General features: G+C 44.4%; 2 protein-coding genes across 5 annotated transcripts in view; both read right to left on the reverse strand.

Annotated features, from left to right (window-relative positions):
- Positions 1 to 17,076, reverse strand: part of ACOT9 (acyl-CoA thioesterase 9) — a 397,499-nt gene that overhangs the window by 182,368 nt on the left and 198,055 nt on the right. The window lies entirely within an intron of this gene.
- Positions 1 to 17,076, reverse strand: part of APOO (apolipoprotein O) — a 75,872-nt gene that overhangs the window by 47,657 nt on the left and 11,139 nt on the right. For all 4 annotated transcript variants that reach the window (XM_050777382.1, XM_050777381.1, XM_050777380.1 and 1 more), the window contains exon 2: positions 347 to 454. In XM_050777382.1, the coding sequence (XP_050633339.1) occupies positions 347 to 454 (108 nt within the window). The remainder of the gene's footprint in view (positions 1 to 346; positions 455 to 17,076) is intronic.

Here is a 17,076-nt window from a genome sequence, read left to right on the forward strand (position 1 = left end):
ACCTGAGGTCGGAAGTTTGAGACTAGCCTGGCCAACATGGTGAAACCTCGTCTCTACTAAAAATACAAAATTAGCCAGGCGTGGTGGCACATGCCTGTAATCCCAGCTACTTGGGAGGCTGAGGCAGGAAAATGGCTTGAACCCAGGAGAAGGAGGTTGCAGTGAGCTGAGATCGCACCATTACACTCCAGCCTGGGCAACAAGAGCGAAACTCTGTCTCTAAATAAATAAATAAATTAATGTCTTTTAAACAGTCACATCTTCCTGATATACAATTTGAAAAAAATTATCCTACAGTAACTAAATCAGACACTCAAAATATATCACAACATGAACAACATGTTACCTCATCAACCTTCACGGAATTTTTGGGAGGTGAGTCCTTTTTTGGTGCTGCATAGACTTTGAAGGTGAGCAAGCTCAGGCTGGCTGGCCCCACGGACCTCTGAATTACCTGAAATGCAGAAGCAATCTTAAACCTTCTATCTTACAAACCGAATGTGAAGAACGTGAGCATATTTATAACCTCAGCCACTCCACACCCTGAAAAGCTTACTGTGCTTTATTTTAATTTATTTTTATGTTTTCGAGATGGAGTCTTGCTCTGTTGCCCAGGCTGGGCTGTAGTGGCGTGATCTCAGCTCACTGCAACCTCCACCTCCCAGGTTCAAGCGATTCTCCTACCTTAGCCTCCCAAGTAGCTGGGATTACAGGCGTCTGCCACCACACCCGGCTAATTTTTGTATTTTTAGTAGAGATGGGGTTTCGCCATGTTGGCCAGGCTGGTCTTAAACTCCCGACCTCGGGTAATCCGCCCGCCTCGGCCTCCCAAAGTGCTGGGATTATAGGCGTGAGCCACTGCATCTGGCCTACAAAATATATTTTTTAAAAATCAGCCAGGCATGGTGGTATGTGCCTGTAGTCCCAGCTACTCAGGAGACTGAGGTGGGAGAACTCTTGAGTTTGAGGCTGCAGTAAGCCATGATTATGCCACTACACTACAGCCTGGGCAACAGAGTGAGACTCTGTTTCACACACACAAAATAACTGCTCCAAAAAAAAAAAAAAAAAAAAAAAAAGATGGGCTGAGAGGAGGGGAAAGCTTTGGGTTTATTAATTTAAACTGTAAATATAAAAAATCTGCTCACGCCTGTAATCCCAGCACTTTGGAAGGCAGAGGCAGGTGGATCACCAGGTCAAGCGTTCGAGACCAGCCTGACCAACATAGTGAAATCCCGTCTCTACTAAAAATACAAAAAAAAAAAAAAAAAAAGAAAAAAAATTTAGCGGGGCATGGTGGCAGGTGCCCATAATCCCAGCTACTCAGAAGGCTGAGGCAGGAGAATCACTTGAACCTGGGAGGCGGAGGTTGCAGTGAACCGAGATTGTGCCACTGCACTCCAGCCTGGGTGACAGTGCCAGACTCCATCTCAAAAAAAAAAAAAAAAAAAAAAAAAAAATTCGGACCCCTCCTGTGAAGGTCGTGGCAGTTTTCTAGGAGGGATATTGCTCTCCTTAGGTTGTATCCTGGTGCTGCTGGTTCTGCCTAATAACTGTGATGGGCACAAACCACACGAACAAATGTAGCTGGCTAACACGTATTGCAGAAGCAAAAGAAATCTATAGCAAAACTGCCTTGAAATTAAGACCTCAAGCTGCATACTTAATACTTCAAGATGTATCAATTATTTTTAAACCAGTTAAAGTAATAACCACTCTTTTTTTTCTTAATGGCTTTCAGCTCTTTATTTGCTTCTGAAATATGGGAATTTGCAGGCATACATTTCAACAGACATCTTTGTTATATTTTAGCTGGTATTACGCTTTGCATTACAGAACAGCCTCGTCTTTCACATTATAGGCACTGCAAATCTCAGTAATATGATTTCCAAGATACTAAATCATGCCCAAATAGTTAGACAGAAATCAATCACTCATTTATTTTTCACCTCTCCTCCATCCATTTCCTTTGTCTCATTTGAGCAGGAAATAAACAATTATTGAGCATGCCTTGTGTGTTAGGTACAGCCACAGAAATAGGAATATGGAGTAAGACATATCCTCACCCTGAAAGGGCTTCCATTCTGGTAGGAAGAACTCGATAGATGTAAAAAAATGGACAAACTTTTTTTTTTTTTTTTTTTTACACAGGGTCTTACACTGTCGCCTAGGCTAGAGTGCAGCGGCAGGATGCCTGCTCACTGCAACCTCCCCATCCCAGGTTCAAGCACACCTCCTATCTCAGTCTCCTGAGTAGCTGGGACTACAGGAGTGCACCACCATGCCCAGCTTATGTTTGTATTTTTTTGTAGAGACAGGGTTTTGCCATGTTGCCCAGGCTGGTCTCAAACTCCTGGATTCAAATGATCCACCCACCTTGGCCTCCCAAAGTGCTGAGATTATAGGCATGAGCCACTGCACTTGGCCTGGGACGAATTAAAAAATAAAATAAGGGAGGCTGAGGCACAAGAATCGCTTGAACCCGGGAGGTGGGGATTGCAGTGAGCCAAGATACTGCCACTGCACTCCAGCCTGGGCGACAGAGCGAGACTCTGTCTCAAAAAAATAAATAAATAAAATAAAAGTGATAGGGGAGGGGCAGGCAGGGAAATGCTGGGTAGAGAAGGGCATGGTCCCTGGCTAGGGCTCCACCCCGGGCCTGTGCCCACAGACCTAGGTGAGGACAGGCATTTCTGTTTTTGTGCCCAAATGCTGCATTTCCCAAGACTACCCTGGCCTACCACACCCCCAATCTTGTGCCTATAAAAACCCCGAGACCCTAGCGCGCAGGCACACAAGTGGCTGGACGTCGAGAGGAACACACCGGCAGAAGAGCACACAAGCAGCTGGACGTCAAGAGAAGCAGAGGCGAGGAAGAACACACCAGCAGAAGAACACACTGACAGACGCCGGCAGGCCACCAACAGCAGAATGGCAGGACAACGCAGAGTTTGGCTGAGGGCGGTCGGAGGAGAGCCCGGCTGCTAAGCGGTCTGACTCCAGGGGAAAACCACCTTCCCACTCCATATCCCTTCTGGCTCTGTTTCCATCTGCTGAGTGCTACTCCCACCATTCAATAAAACCTTGCACTCATTCTCCAAGCCCACGTGTGATCCTATTTTTCTGGTATACTCAGGCAAGAACCCCAGGATACAGAAAGCCCTCTGTTCTTGCGATAAGGCAGAGGGTCTAATTGAGCTGATGAACACAAGCTGCCTACTGACAGCAAAACTAAAAGAGCACATGGTAACACATGCCCACTGGGGCTTCAGAAGCTGTAAACATCCACCCCTAGATGCTACCATGGGGTTGGAGCCCACACTCCCCACAACCTGCCCGTCTGCCTGCTTCCTCTAGGGGTTTTCGGCAGTGGGGCACCTAAGAAGTGAGCCACACCCCCATCACATACCCTGTAAGAGGGACAAGGGAAATTTCCTCGTTTCAAAAGCATGAATTATCCCTGCTCTTAGGCAGTTCTACAGAAAGACAAAACAAGCATAGGACATTACAGACAGAGGAATCAGCATGTGTGAAGCCATGAAGCTAGGAAACAGCATGGGAGAAACATAGGGAGTTGGAGTTTTGTGGGAGGGGACAGAGTGACAGAGACTCAGAGAAGCTGGTTGTAGCCAGATCACAATGTGACTCGTGTGGCTCACATGAAAGTCCTCGGTAATAAATACCAAAAGATCTCAAATAAGGATACAATATAGAATCGAGTTTGCTGTTTAGAAAGACTTTGGGAGGCCGAGACGGGCGGATCACAAGGTCAGGAGATCGAGACCATCCTGGCTAACACGGTGAAACCCCGTCTCTACTAAAAAATACAAAAACCTAGCCGGGCGAGGTGGCGGGCGTCTGTAGTCCCAGCTACTCGGGAGACTGAGGCAGGAGAATGGCGTGAACCCGGGAGGCGGAGCTTGCAGTGAGCTGAGATCCGGCCACTGCACTCCAGTCTGGGCGACAAAGCGAGACTCTGTCTCAACAAAAAAAAAAAAAAAAAAAAAAAAAAAAAAAAAAAAAAAAAGAAAGACACATTTCTCAGTGTGGTGGTTTAAGTCATTAAAGGGCCAGATGACCAGTTATGGTGCTGCTAAAACAATGCAGGAAAGAAATGAGGGCCCAAGGAAAGACTGCACAGGAGATGAGAAAGAGGGGAAAGTAGAATTGAGATAGTTTAATAGGCAGAATTAGCAGGACTTAGTGACCAAGGGGAAAGGAGGAGTGACAATGACCTTGGTTTCTTTTTCATTTTTCATTTATTTTTAAATTAATTTTTAAACTGACAAGAATTGTATATATTTATTGTGTACAACATGCTGTTTTGAAATATGTATACATGTGGAATGGCTAAATTGAGCTAATTAACATATGCATTACCTCACAATTTTTGTGGAATCTAAAAATGTTGAACTAATGGAAGTAGACAGCACAGTGGTAGCTACCAGGGGCAGGGGCTGGGGGGAGTTGGGGAGATACGGGTCAAAAGTACAAAGTTTCAGTTAGACAGGACGAGTAGTTCAAGAGATCTGTTGTACAACGTGGTGACTACAGTTAATAACAACGTATTGTATTCTTGAAAATCAGGAAAAGAGTAGATTTTAAGTGACCTTGGAGTTTCTGATGAGTTTTTCTAGTTGGGTGGTGACACAGCATTCCTGAGAGAGGAAGTAGAAAAAGAGGGGCAAGTCTGAGGGAAAAATGATGAGTTGGTTTTGGACATGTTCCAGAGACAGAGAGACAGCTAGAGTCTAGTCATCTATCTATGTATCTTTTATTTTACTTGTAAAGCGAAAGTAGACAAACTTAGAAACTGTTGTATTTTGGAAATTAAGAAAAAGTTGACCTGAAATTTTAAGTCCATGAGAACATGTTTTTTGGGTCTGGACTTCCTCAGCACTTCAGGGGTGCATTTATTTCTCACAAAGCACAGTAAGGCTGGATGCGGTGGCTCACGCCTGTCATCCCAGCACTTTAGGAGGCCAAGGTGCGCGGATTACCTGAGGTCGGAGTTCGAGACCAGCCTGGCCAACATGATGAAACCCAGTCTCTACTAAAAATACAAAAATTAGCCAGGCATGGTGGCAGACGCCTATAATCCCAGCTACTCGGGAGGCTGAGGCAGGAGAATTGCTTGAAACTGGGAGGCGGGGGTTGCAGTGAGCTGAGATTGCGCCACTGCACTCCAGCATGGGCAAATATATACATATATATTATATATATTTCTCTCTCTATATATATATATGTATATAACTATACATGTAACTATATATATATTACACTCTCTCTATATATTACTATATATATAGTACAGACAGGGTCTCATCATGTTACTCAAGCTGGTCTCGAACTCCTGAGCTCAAGCAATCCTCCCGCCTTGGCCTCCCAAAGTGCTGGGATTACAGGTGTGAGCCAACATGCTCAGCCTATCTTTGATTTTTAAATCTCAGCTCATTTACTTTAACATTTTATTGGATTCTTAATTATTAATTTCTACTTTACCTTTCCCTCTTATCTTACTTGTTTTTCTAGTTTTAATATTATTCTAGGCCTGCCTCCCTTTACTGCCTAAACTGTTTTCTTCTTCCTCTTCTCCTATTAGTTTTCCTCCCTAAGCCCACCCTGATACCCATCCCGCAGCAAGAATTGTGGCCACAAGGATGGTAGCACCAAAGAAAGCTGGCTCCTGCAGTGGCCTTCTCAGCTTCCAGCAGGCTCTCAACAGACAAGCAAACAAAACAAAGAAAAAGCAAACCTCACCCCAGGAGACCTGGGAGACCTACAAATGAACACTCCCCAGGGCCATAATTCCTAGGTTGCAGAGAACACATGATTTACTCGAGGATTTCTCAAACTCAGCACTACTGACATTTGGGCTGGGTCCTTCTTCGTCGTGGGGCTGTCCTGTGCACTGCAGGAAGTTTGGCAGCATCCCTAGTCTCTACCCACTAGATGCCAGTAGCACCTCCTCCCAGTCACAAGAGTCAAAAACATCTCCAGACACTGCCAAATGTCTCCTGGGGAGCAACTCTCCCACTGAGAACCTCTGATTTACTTGAGTAAGTATTACTTTCTGACATCTCTCACCATCCAGACTTGAAGAAAATCTGTATGTTTTAAAACCCATGGCTTCAAACATAGTGAAAGAAACCAGAACAATCACTACTAGGCAGGGGAGGTGGGAGTTGGAAGTGGACTTACTGAGAAGGGGCACAAGTGAACTTTCTGGGATGAAATAATCTGTATCTTGATTGGGGTGTGGGTTATTCAAGGTGTATACATTTGTCAAAGCTCAAATTGTACAACTAAGATTGTACAACTTAAAAATCTATGTATTTCACTCTATGTAAATCAGACTTTTAAAAAAATCCATCAGCTCTAGCATACCTAATCCATGCCAAGCTCATTCCTAAGAAGGAGCCAGCCACACACCTGACCATGGTAAGGAACTGGTATAGATCTGTGTGATGGAAACCCATGGGAGGAGCCTTGGTAAAAGGTCCCCAGGCAGACAAGGTTGAAGGTGATGCACTCAACATCTTGGCTGATTCATCTTCCTTTCTGGCATCAAAGGGGGCTCCTCCTGGTGTGAGATGACCCTACCCTGCCTCAGCATGCTCACCACCTTTCCCTCTAACAGTAAAAAGGAAGCTGGCCAGACGATGTCATCACAAACGGCCATCTTCGACACTGTGTGCCTGCCAGGTGGTTATCATAATTTGTTAGGGCTCATATTGAGTATTCAGGCCAACCTATTCAAAATCAGGATTTAAGAAGGGAAAGGCTAAGATGCGTAGAGATCACCCCAGGACAGTGTAAGGGCACAAAGAGGAGATGAAGAACCTTCTTCAATATTTTGTCTCCCCAAGGAAGAACAATTCAGTTCTTTGAAGAAACATAATCAACTTTCAGGGTCTGGGACATAATAAAAAAAATCTCTAGCTTTATCAACTTTCCTCCTGTTCACACTCTGGATGGGTTGCTTTCTAAGACATGAACACAAAGGTATTCTTCTCTCCATGAGGAGTCCTGACCCATTATGGTATGATGGGACTGAATATACCTCCCAAGAAGTGAAATCTCCCCCAGACTTTTTCTTTTTCCCTTTTTTTTTTTTTTTTTTTTTTTTTGAGGCGGAGTCTCCCTCTGTTGCCAGGCTGGAGTGCAGTGGCGTGATCTTGGCTCACTGCAACCTCCGCCTCCCGGGTTCAAGCCATTATCCTGCCTCAGCCTCCCAAGTAGCTGGGACCACAGGCGCGCACCACCACACGCGGCTAATCTTTGTATTTTTAGCAGAGACGGGGTTTCACCATGTTGGCCAGGATGGTCTCAATCTCTTGACCTCGTGATCCGTCTGCCTCGGCCTCCCAAAGTACTGGGATTACAGGCGTGAGCCACCGTGCCCGGCCTCCCCCAGACTTTTTCTGATGCAGGGCTGGAATCTCTAAACTGCAAGTACCCATGCCCTGAGCACTCCCTGTCCCAAGTGACGGTCCTTGAGAAGCCTGTTGCCAGGTACACTCCCTGGTCAGGGCAGAAGACTTGGCTCAGAAAATGAGTACATATGCACCTGCCAAGAACTGATTAGATATGGTCTACTTTGCATTATATGAGTTAGGCTTGCTCAAAGTCAAGCAAGCTCTGTTAAGAGCTGAATCTCCAATTAGTGCTACGTTATAGGCTAGATCAAAGGTGGCATTTCTTTAGATCCAGCCCCTCAGGAGTGTACCCTTCAGTTACTAAATGCCTTTCTTGGAATTCAGCTAGTTGGGAGTCTCAAAGTAAGGGCTCTAACGTGTTGGCTTCTCTGAGGTTTTGAAGCTGTAAGACCCATAGTTACAGAGAAAATGAAAATTTGGCTTAAAGGTAAACTGGTGGCCTTTAGCTCTGCAAACCTCAGAGGGAGTGTCATTGAGTTTTCTCACTCTTGTGGCTAACTCTCCTTTCTTTCTGGTCTGATCCTACTCCCCAGCAAAGTATCACGGTACACTCTATCTTGGACCTTGGACTCTCTGCGTCTCAAAACTTTTGTTTCACACAGCCCGCAAGGTGCTTGTCAATGGAAACAGAGCTACCAGGATTGGTGCTGGGTTAGATGAGGCGCTAACAAGAAATGTAAAGGGGTAGGCTGTCATTATCTTAAAGACATTTATTTGGTTCTTACTCTCTCTCCACTGAAGCTTGCCAAGGACTGATGTCGGCAAAACAAATCTGGTCAGGCAAGCGAGGTCATATGTAACAATTAGAAGAGGTCAACCAGGGTTTTATTTCTAAAACAAATATTTACTGCACACCCACAACATGTCAGGCATGGTGCTAAACAGATACAACATATAAGCAGACATGGTCCCTGCTCTTACAGAGCTTCCAGGAAGCTTATGAATGTAAACAGAGAGTCAGGCCACAATTTAAAAAATAAATTAACATTCAAAAAAAGATTCAGGGCCCAGCACGGTGGCTCACACCTGTAATCCCAGCACTTTGGGAGGCTGAGGCGGGTGGTTCACAAGGTCAGGAGTTCAAGACCAGCCTGGCCAACATAGTGAAACCCCATCTCTACTAAAAATACAAAAATTAGCTGGGCATGGTGGCATGTGCCTGTAGTCCTAGCTATTCGGGAGGCTGAGGCAAGAGAATCACTTGAACCCAGGAGGTGTAGGTTGCAGTGAGCCAAAATCACACTACTGCACTCCAGCTTGGGCAACAGAGTGAGACTTCATCTCAGGAAAGAAAAAAAAAAAAAGATTCAGGCTTAAGATTGACTTTATTAGGAGGCTGAGGTGGGAGGATCACTTGAGGCCAGGAGTTTGAGACCAGCCTGGGCAACATAACAAGACTCCATCTCTACAAAAAAAAAAAAAAAAAAAAAAAAATTAGCTGGGTGTGGTAGGGCATGCGTATGGTCTCAGCTACTTGGGAGGCTGAGGTGGGAGCATTACTTGAGCCCAGGAGGTCAAGGATGCAGTGAGCTATAATCGCATCACTGCATTCCAGCCTGAGTGACAGAGCAAGACTCTGCCTCAAAAAAAAAAAAAAGAAAGAAAAAGATTGAGTTTATCAGTCAGCTCCCTCAGCTTTAAAGGTAGATTCTTAGACACAGATTACCAAGACATGAATCTGGTGAGGTTGTTAACAAACAAATCATAATGGGTACCTAGAAGGCTAAACTGTTTCTTGCTTTGCAAATAAAAGTACACTGCCCAGGATTCCATAGCTCTGGGATCACATTGTGATCTGTAAAAAAAAAAATATAGGCTGGGTGTGGTGGCCTGTATTTTTCCAGTAAAACTGCCTTAAAGACAAATAAAAACCTTAAGCTAAATAAGACATCCTCAGAATTATTCAGACTCTCATGAATGGTGGGGCTCAAATCCCTAACAACTAGTTTTCTTTTTCAAGTCTATAGAGAATCTAGTGTATAGTCTCTCCCATTTAAAAAAAGGGTGACTCTTTTCTCCCACAATTACAGAACTATTATCTTATTAAACTTCCATTTATAATATATGCCAGCTTCATGATAGAAGGCCTTTGCAGGCCTGTGTACACAAGAGGTTTCAGAATTACCTGGGGATTTTTTTTTTTCTTTGAGACGGAGTCTCACTCTCTCGCCCAGGCTGGAGTGCAGTGGCACGATCTCGGCTCACTGCAAGCTCCACCTCTTGGGTTCCTGCCATTCTCCTGCCTCAGCCTCCCCAGTAGCTGGGACTACAGGCGCCCGTCACCACGCCCGGCTAATGTTTTCTATTTTTAGTAGAGACCGGTTTTCACCGTGTTAGCCAGGATGGTTTTGATCTCCTGACCTCGTGATCCACCCACCTCGGCCTCCCAAAGTGCTGGGATTATAGGCGTGAGCCACCGCGCCCGGCCCACCTGGGGAGTTTTTTAAAAGCATAGACTCTAACACCTTCCCCCAGAGTGTCTGACTCAGCGAATCTAAGAGGAGCCCAAGAATCTATTCCCAAGATAAGCAAAGTTTTGAAAACCACTATTCCACAAACATATGCTTAAAGAACAGTTATTCAACTTAAGTTTGTGTAAGTACTCAAACATACTTTTAAAAACATTTGAAAGTATAAAATGAAAACTGTCCTAAACATAAAAAGAAACAGAGTGACTGGTCACCCACTAGAGAAATTATGACATTTATTTACATTCAAGAAAATCTCTCCCATCTAAACAAAACACAACAAATACCTTCCACCCCTAATTCCCTCTCTAACTACTACCTTACCCTTCTACCAACCTCCATTGACAAATTATTTTAAAAGTAGACTATGGTTAGAAGGCAGAATAGTGGATACCCTTAGCAAGCCGGGGAGTGACTAGAAGGGCCATGAGAAGAGCTTCTAGAGTGCTAGTATGTTTAGTTTGTAAAAATTCACTTATGACCCGTTTACTTTCCTATATGTATGTTATACAAATGGTCTCCGACTTACAAATGGTTCAACCTTACGATGGTGCAGAAGCGATACGCATTCCGTAGAAATCGCACTTTGAGTACCCATGTAACCATTCTGCTTTTCACTTTCAGTACAGTATTCAATAATGTACATGAAACATTCAATAGTTTATTATAAAATAGGCTTTGTGTTAGATGGTTCTGCCCAACTGTGGGCTACTGGAAGTGTTCTGAGTACATTTAAGGGAGGGTAGGCTAAATTATGATGTTTGGTAGGTTAGGTGTGTTAAATGCATTTCTGACTTAATGATATTTTCAACTTATGATAGGTTTATCAGATGCAACCCCACCACAAGCTGAGGAGCATACACATTTAAGCACAAAGTCAAAAAGACTCTGTTTGCTTTCTCAATTTTTATCTCCTCCTCCCTTTACTACTCAATACACCTAAAACCTTTCTTCCCAAGGCCACCAATGGCCTCCCAGTTGCTAGACCCCAATGGACATCTGGTATCCTGGTTGCACCCTGAAACTGGTGACTACTCTACATCTTCAAACCCTTTCTTCGGCTTACAGGATTCTACCCTACCCCTATTCTAGAAGCTTTCTAGGTACTCTCCTCCCCTTTTGGGCCTTCTCTTCCTCTGCATAGCTCTTCAAGGTTGATGAGTCATGGAGTAGTCTTTAACTCTCTCCTCTTCTCACTCCAGGGCAATTTCATTGAAATCTAATTCTTTTTTTTTTTTTTTTTCTTTCAGACAGAGTCTCCGCTCTGTCACCCAGACGGGAGTCCAGTGGCACGATCTCGGCTCACTACAATCTCCACCTCCCGGGTTCAAGGTATCCTCATGCTTCAGCCTCCCAAGTAGCTGGGATTACAGGCACCCGCCACCACGCCCAGTTAATTTTTGTGTTTTTAGTAGAGACGGGGTTTCGCCATGTTGGCCAGGCTGGTCTCAGACTCCTGGACTCAAGTGATCCACTGTGCCTCGGCCTCCCAAAGTGCTGGGATTATAGGCATGAGCCACCGCGCCTGGCCAAAATCTAAGTCTTTAACTCCCACCCATATGCTACTGATGCTCATATCAGTATCCCTAGCCTGGGCCTCTCCCTAAGCCTCAGGCTTGTGTGTTTCTTGTGTTTCTAACTCCCTGATGGACATGTTACCAGGCTTTTCAACTGCTACTTCAAACAGACTATATCCAAAGGTGACCTTTTTTTTTTTTTGAAGTGATGGAATATATTATTTCTTTTATATTTTCCATATATATAATTTAAACTCTCTCTATATAAGTATATACCTACACTACCTTACCCTTCTACCAAGTTTATATATGCATATAAATGATGTGTCTATACATACTTATATATACATATATACTTAAAAATAGTTTTAAATATATATATAGTTTAAGTATATATAATATAGCTTATGTATTTCTATATATAGTTTAAATTTATATATATATAATGTATGACATTATGTTTTCAACTATCTTTCTCCAAAACCTGTTTTCCTGAGATTGTCTACCTTATTTAATGATCCTACAAGACACAAAAAGGACAACATAAAAGCAACTCTTCAATGATAAAGAATGAAAAAAAAAAAAATTTTGTTGAGACAGAGTTTTGCTCTTTCGCCCAGGCTGGAGTGAAGTGGCGTGATCTCAGCTCACTGCAACCTCTGCCCCCCTGGGATTCAAGCAATTCTCCTGCCTCAGCCTCCCAAGTAGCTAGGATTACAGGTGGCCGCCACCACACCAATTTTTTTTTTTTTTTTTTTTTTTTTTTTTTTTGAGATGGAGTCTCGCACTGTCACCCAGCCAGGAGTGCAGTGGCATGATTTCCGCTCACTGCAACCTCCATCTCCCGGGTTCAAGCAATTCTCCTGCCTCAGCCTCCCAAGTAGCTGGCATTACAGGTGCCCGCCACCATGCCCAGCTAGTTTTTTTGTATTTTTAGTAGAGACAGGGTTTCACCATGTTGGCTAGGCTGGTGGTCTCAAACTCCTGACCTCAGGTGATCTGCCTGCCTTGGTCTCCCAAAGTGCTGGGATTTGCTGAGGCGGGCGGATTACAAGGTCAGGAGATCAAGACCATCCTAACACAGTGAAACCCCGTCTCTACTAAAAATACAAAAAATTAGCAGGGCATGGTGGCAGGTGCCTGTAGTCCCAGCTACTCGGGAGGCTGAGGCAGGAGAATGGCGTGAACCTGGGAGGTGGAGCTTGCAGTGAGCTGAGATCATGCCACTGCACTCCAGCCTGGGTGACAGAGGGAGACTCCATCTCAAAATAAATAAATAAAAATAAATAAAAATCAGGAGAAATAAAATGAGTCCATAATTCTTGAAACGTCAAAAGAATATAGAATACTCTCCTCCATAAGGAGCATTCAGGACAGTACTTACATTTTATACAGCAATCTCTTATTTTATTTTTATATTTTTTATTTTTTGAGACAGAGTTTCACTCTTGCCACCCAGGCTGAAGTGCAGTGCCGCAATCTCGGCTCACTGCAACCTCCGCCTCCTGGGTTCAAGTGATTCTCCAGCCTCCTGAGTAGCAGGAATAATAGGTGCCCGCCACCACGCCCAGCTAATTTTTTTTTGTATTTTCAGTAGAGACAGGGTTTCTCCATGTTGGCCAGCCTGGTCTCGAACTCCTGACCTCTGGTGATCTGCCCACCTCAGCTTTCCAAAGTGCTAGGATTATAGGCATGAGCCACCAGGCTCGGCCAGCAATCCTTTCTAATCTGGAGGGTCACACACCAAACAGAACAGAGGCTTTCTCTGGGAAGGGGGCTGGCAGGAGGCGGACAATAGCAACCTGATCAACTGCACTATTTTGACTTTTTACAAGGAAAAGGTATTTCAGTATTACTTATAACATTTAAAAAAAAAATAGACGTGGCCGGGCGCGGTGGCTCAAGCCTGTAATCCCAGCACTTTGGGAGGCCGAGACGGGCGGATCACGAGGTCAGGAGATCGAGACCATCCTGGCTAACACGGTGAAACCCCGTCTCTACTAAAAAATACAAAAAACTAGCCGGGCGAGGTGGCGGGCGCCTGTAGTCCCAGCTACTCGGGAGGCTGAGGCAGGAGAATGGTCTAAACCCGGGAGGCGGAGCTTGCAGTGAGCTGAGATCCGGCCACTGCACCCCAGCCTGGGCGACAGAGCAAGACTCTGTCTCAAAAAAAAAAAAAAAAAAATAGACGTTTTCTTTTCAAAGCAGTTACCTTGATAAATCATATGTGGAGTCGGAATTTATTGCAACTATTTACATAAATTTCATAAGTGAAATTTATTTTTTAAAATTATTATTATTATTATTTTTTGAGACAGAGTCTCGCCCTGTCACCCAGGCTGGAGTGCAGTGGTGTGATCTCGTCTCACTGCCACCTCCGCCTCCCGGGTTTAAGTGATTCTCCTACCTCAGCCTCCCAAGTAGCTGGGATGACAGGCACACGTCACCATGCCTGGCTAATTTTTGTATTTTTAGTAGAGATGGGGTTTTGCCATGTTGGTCAGGCTGGTCTTGAACTCCTGACCTCAGGTGATTCACCCACCTTGGCTTCCCAAAGTGCTGGGATTACAGACATGAGCCACCACACTCAACCAAAATTTACTTTTAATATGTAATCATATGGCTTCCATTTCTAAATGCCTTCAGATCACATTTTAAGCCTAAAAGACAATCAGTCTCGGCCAGGCGCAGTGGCTCACACCTGTAATCCCAGCACTTTGGGAAGCCAAGGTGGGTAGATCACCTGAGGTCAGGAGTTTGAGAGTAGCCGGGCTAACATGGTGAAACCCCGTTTCTACTCAAAATAGAAAAAATTAGCCAGGCATGGTGGCGTGTGCCTGTAATCCCAGCTACTCAGGAAGCTGAGGCAGGAGAATTGCTTGAATCCTGGAGGCGGAGGTTGCAGTGAGCTGAGATCACGCCACTGCACTCCAGCTTGGGCAACAAGAGTGAAACTCCATCTTAAAAAAAAAAAAAGTAAAGAAAACCACTCTCAATTTTATTTTATTTTATTTATTTTTTTTTTTTGTCGCCGGGGCTGGAGTACAGTGGCCGGATCTCAGCTCACTGCAAGCTCCGCCTCCCGGGTTTACGCCATTCTCCTGCCTCAGCCTCCCAAGTAGCTGGGACTACAGGCACCCGTCACCTCGCCCGGCTAGTTTTTTGTATTTTTTTTAGTAGAGACGGGGTTTCACCGTGTTAGCCAGGATGGTCTCGATCTCCTGACCTCGTGATCCGCCCGTCTCGGTCTCCCAAAGTGCTGGGATTACAGGCTTGAGCCACCGCGCCTGGCCAACCACTCTCAATTTTAAATAAGACTGGTAAAGAATAGAAAATGGGCCGGATGCAGTGGCTCAGGCCTGTAATCCCAGCACTTTGGGAGGCCAACGCAGCCAGATCACCTGAGGTCAGGAGTTTGAGACAAGCCTAGCCAACATAGTGAAACCCTGTCTCTACTAAAAATACAAAAATTAGCCGGGCATGGTGGTGGGCTCCTGTAGCCCCAGCTACTCAGGAGGCTGAGGCAGGAGAATCGCTTGAACCCAGGAGGCAAAAGGCTGCAGTGAGCCGAGATCGTGTCACTGCATTCCTGCCTGGGCAACGAAGTGAGACTCTGCCTCAAAAAAAAAAAAAAAAGAATCACTATCTCCACACACACACACACACAAAGATTAGAAAATGGCATCTGTACACGTATGTTTATTGCAGCACTATTTACAATAGCAAAAACTTGGAAGCAACCCAAATGCCTATCAATGATAGACTGGATAAAGAAAATGTGGCACATATACACCATGGAATACTATGCAGCCATAAAAGAGAGTGAGTTCTTTGCAGGGACATGGATGATCCTGGAAGCCATCATTCTCAGCAAACTGACACAGGAACAGAAAACCAAACACCACATGTTCTCACTCATAAGTGGGAGTTGAACAGTGATAACACATGGAAGGGAACATCACACACCGAGGCCTATCAGGGGGTGGAGGGCAAGAGGAGGGAGACCATTGGGACAATTACCTAATGCATGCAGGGCTTAAAACCTAGATGACAGGTTGATAGGTGCAGCAAACCAACATGGCACATGTATACCTATGTAACAAACCTGCACATTCTGCACATGTATCCCAGGACTTAAAGTAAAATAGAAAAAAAAAATTACAGTATTAGTCATCATTAAAACAATCTCTACTTGAATCTTTTTTTTTTTTTTTTTTTTTTTTTTTTTTTTTTTGAGACGGAGTCTTGCTCTGTCACCCAGGCTGGAGTGCAGTGGCCGGATCTCAGCTCACTGCAAGCTCCGCCTCCCGGGTTTACGCCATTCTCCTGCCTCAGCCTCCCGAGTAGCTGGGACTACAGGCGCCCGCCACCGCGCCCGGCTAGTTTTTTGTATTTTTAGTAGAGACGGGGTTTCACCGTGTTAGCCAGGATGGTCTCGATCTCCTGACCTCGTGATCCGCCCGTCTCGGCCTCCCAAAGTGCTGGGATTACAGGCTTGAGCCACCGCGCCCGGCCTCTACTTGAATCTTTTCTACATCTCCCAATTAAACATAGTGTCCAACATAAGCTTTTCTTTCTGTAGTGGTGGTGGTAAAGAATCAAGCTTTATGTAAACTTGATCAATAATAAGATTATCTCATTCTACAAAAAAAAAAGAAAAAAAGAAAAAAAAATGGCATTTGTTTTAAAAAAAAAAAAAGGGGGGGGGAAGGGGACTTGTAGTATTATTCCACTGAGTTTTTTGAAAATGTCATACCAAGGGTATATTTGAATATGTCCAGAATGGAGTCTAAAAAGATGTTAGGGTCGGGTGCGGTGGCTCACGCCTGTAATCCCAGCACTTTGGGAGGCTGAGGTGGGCAGACCACGAGGTCAGGAGTTCGAGACCAGCATGACCAACACGGTGAAACCCTGTCTCTACTAAAAACACAAAAATTAGCTGGACATGGTGGCACGCGCCTGTAATCCCAGCTACTCAGGAGGCTGAGGCAAGAGAATCACTTGAACCCGGGAGGCGAAGGTTGCAGTGTGCCAAGATCATGCCACTGCACTCCAGCCTGGGCAACAGAGTGAGACTCCGTCTCAACAACAACAAAAAAAAGATGTTAACAGTGGCTGTCTATAGGTGGTGATATTAAAGGTAATTCTTAATATTATCTGTATTTCCTAAAGTTTTTACAAAAAAACATTGATTTGTTTTGTAACATGCAAAGAACAAAAATGGCTTGCTCCTGAGAATATTCTAAAGAGCTTGCCACAAAGTTTGAAGATAATTCCAAACGAGGAAGAGCAAAAATGCTTTGATCAGTAATAGAATTTTTGGAATAAATATATTGACAGTATAATTAAATCTATCCTCTCAAAACAACTGTTTTGATGCATTCATTTGAATGTAAAATTTGAGAGCACTCATACTTAACAATAACAATAAAAGCCATAATCATTTTGATCTGTTTCACAGCAAAGGAGGTTATAAAGCCAATAATTTATCCCCCTTTGTCACTCAGGCTGGAGTGCAGTGGTATATCACAGCTCACCGTGGCCTTGAACTCCTGGGCTCACCTAATCCTTCTGCTTCAACCTCTCAAATACCTAGGACCATGGGTGCAATGGAGCACACTCGGCTATTTTTTTCTTTTCTTTTTTTTTGGT

The sequence above is a fragment of the Macaca thibetana genome, chromosome X (assembly GCF_024542745.1).
Source record: "Macaca thibetana thibetana isolate TM-01 chromosome X, ASM2454274v1, whole genome shotgun sequence".
Taxonomy (NCBI): Eukaryota; Metazoa; Chordata; class Mammalia; order Primates; family Cercopithecidae; genus Macaca; species Macaca thibetana.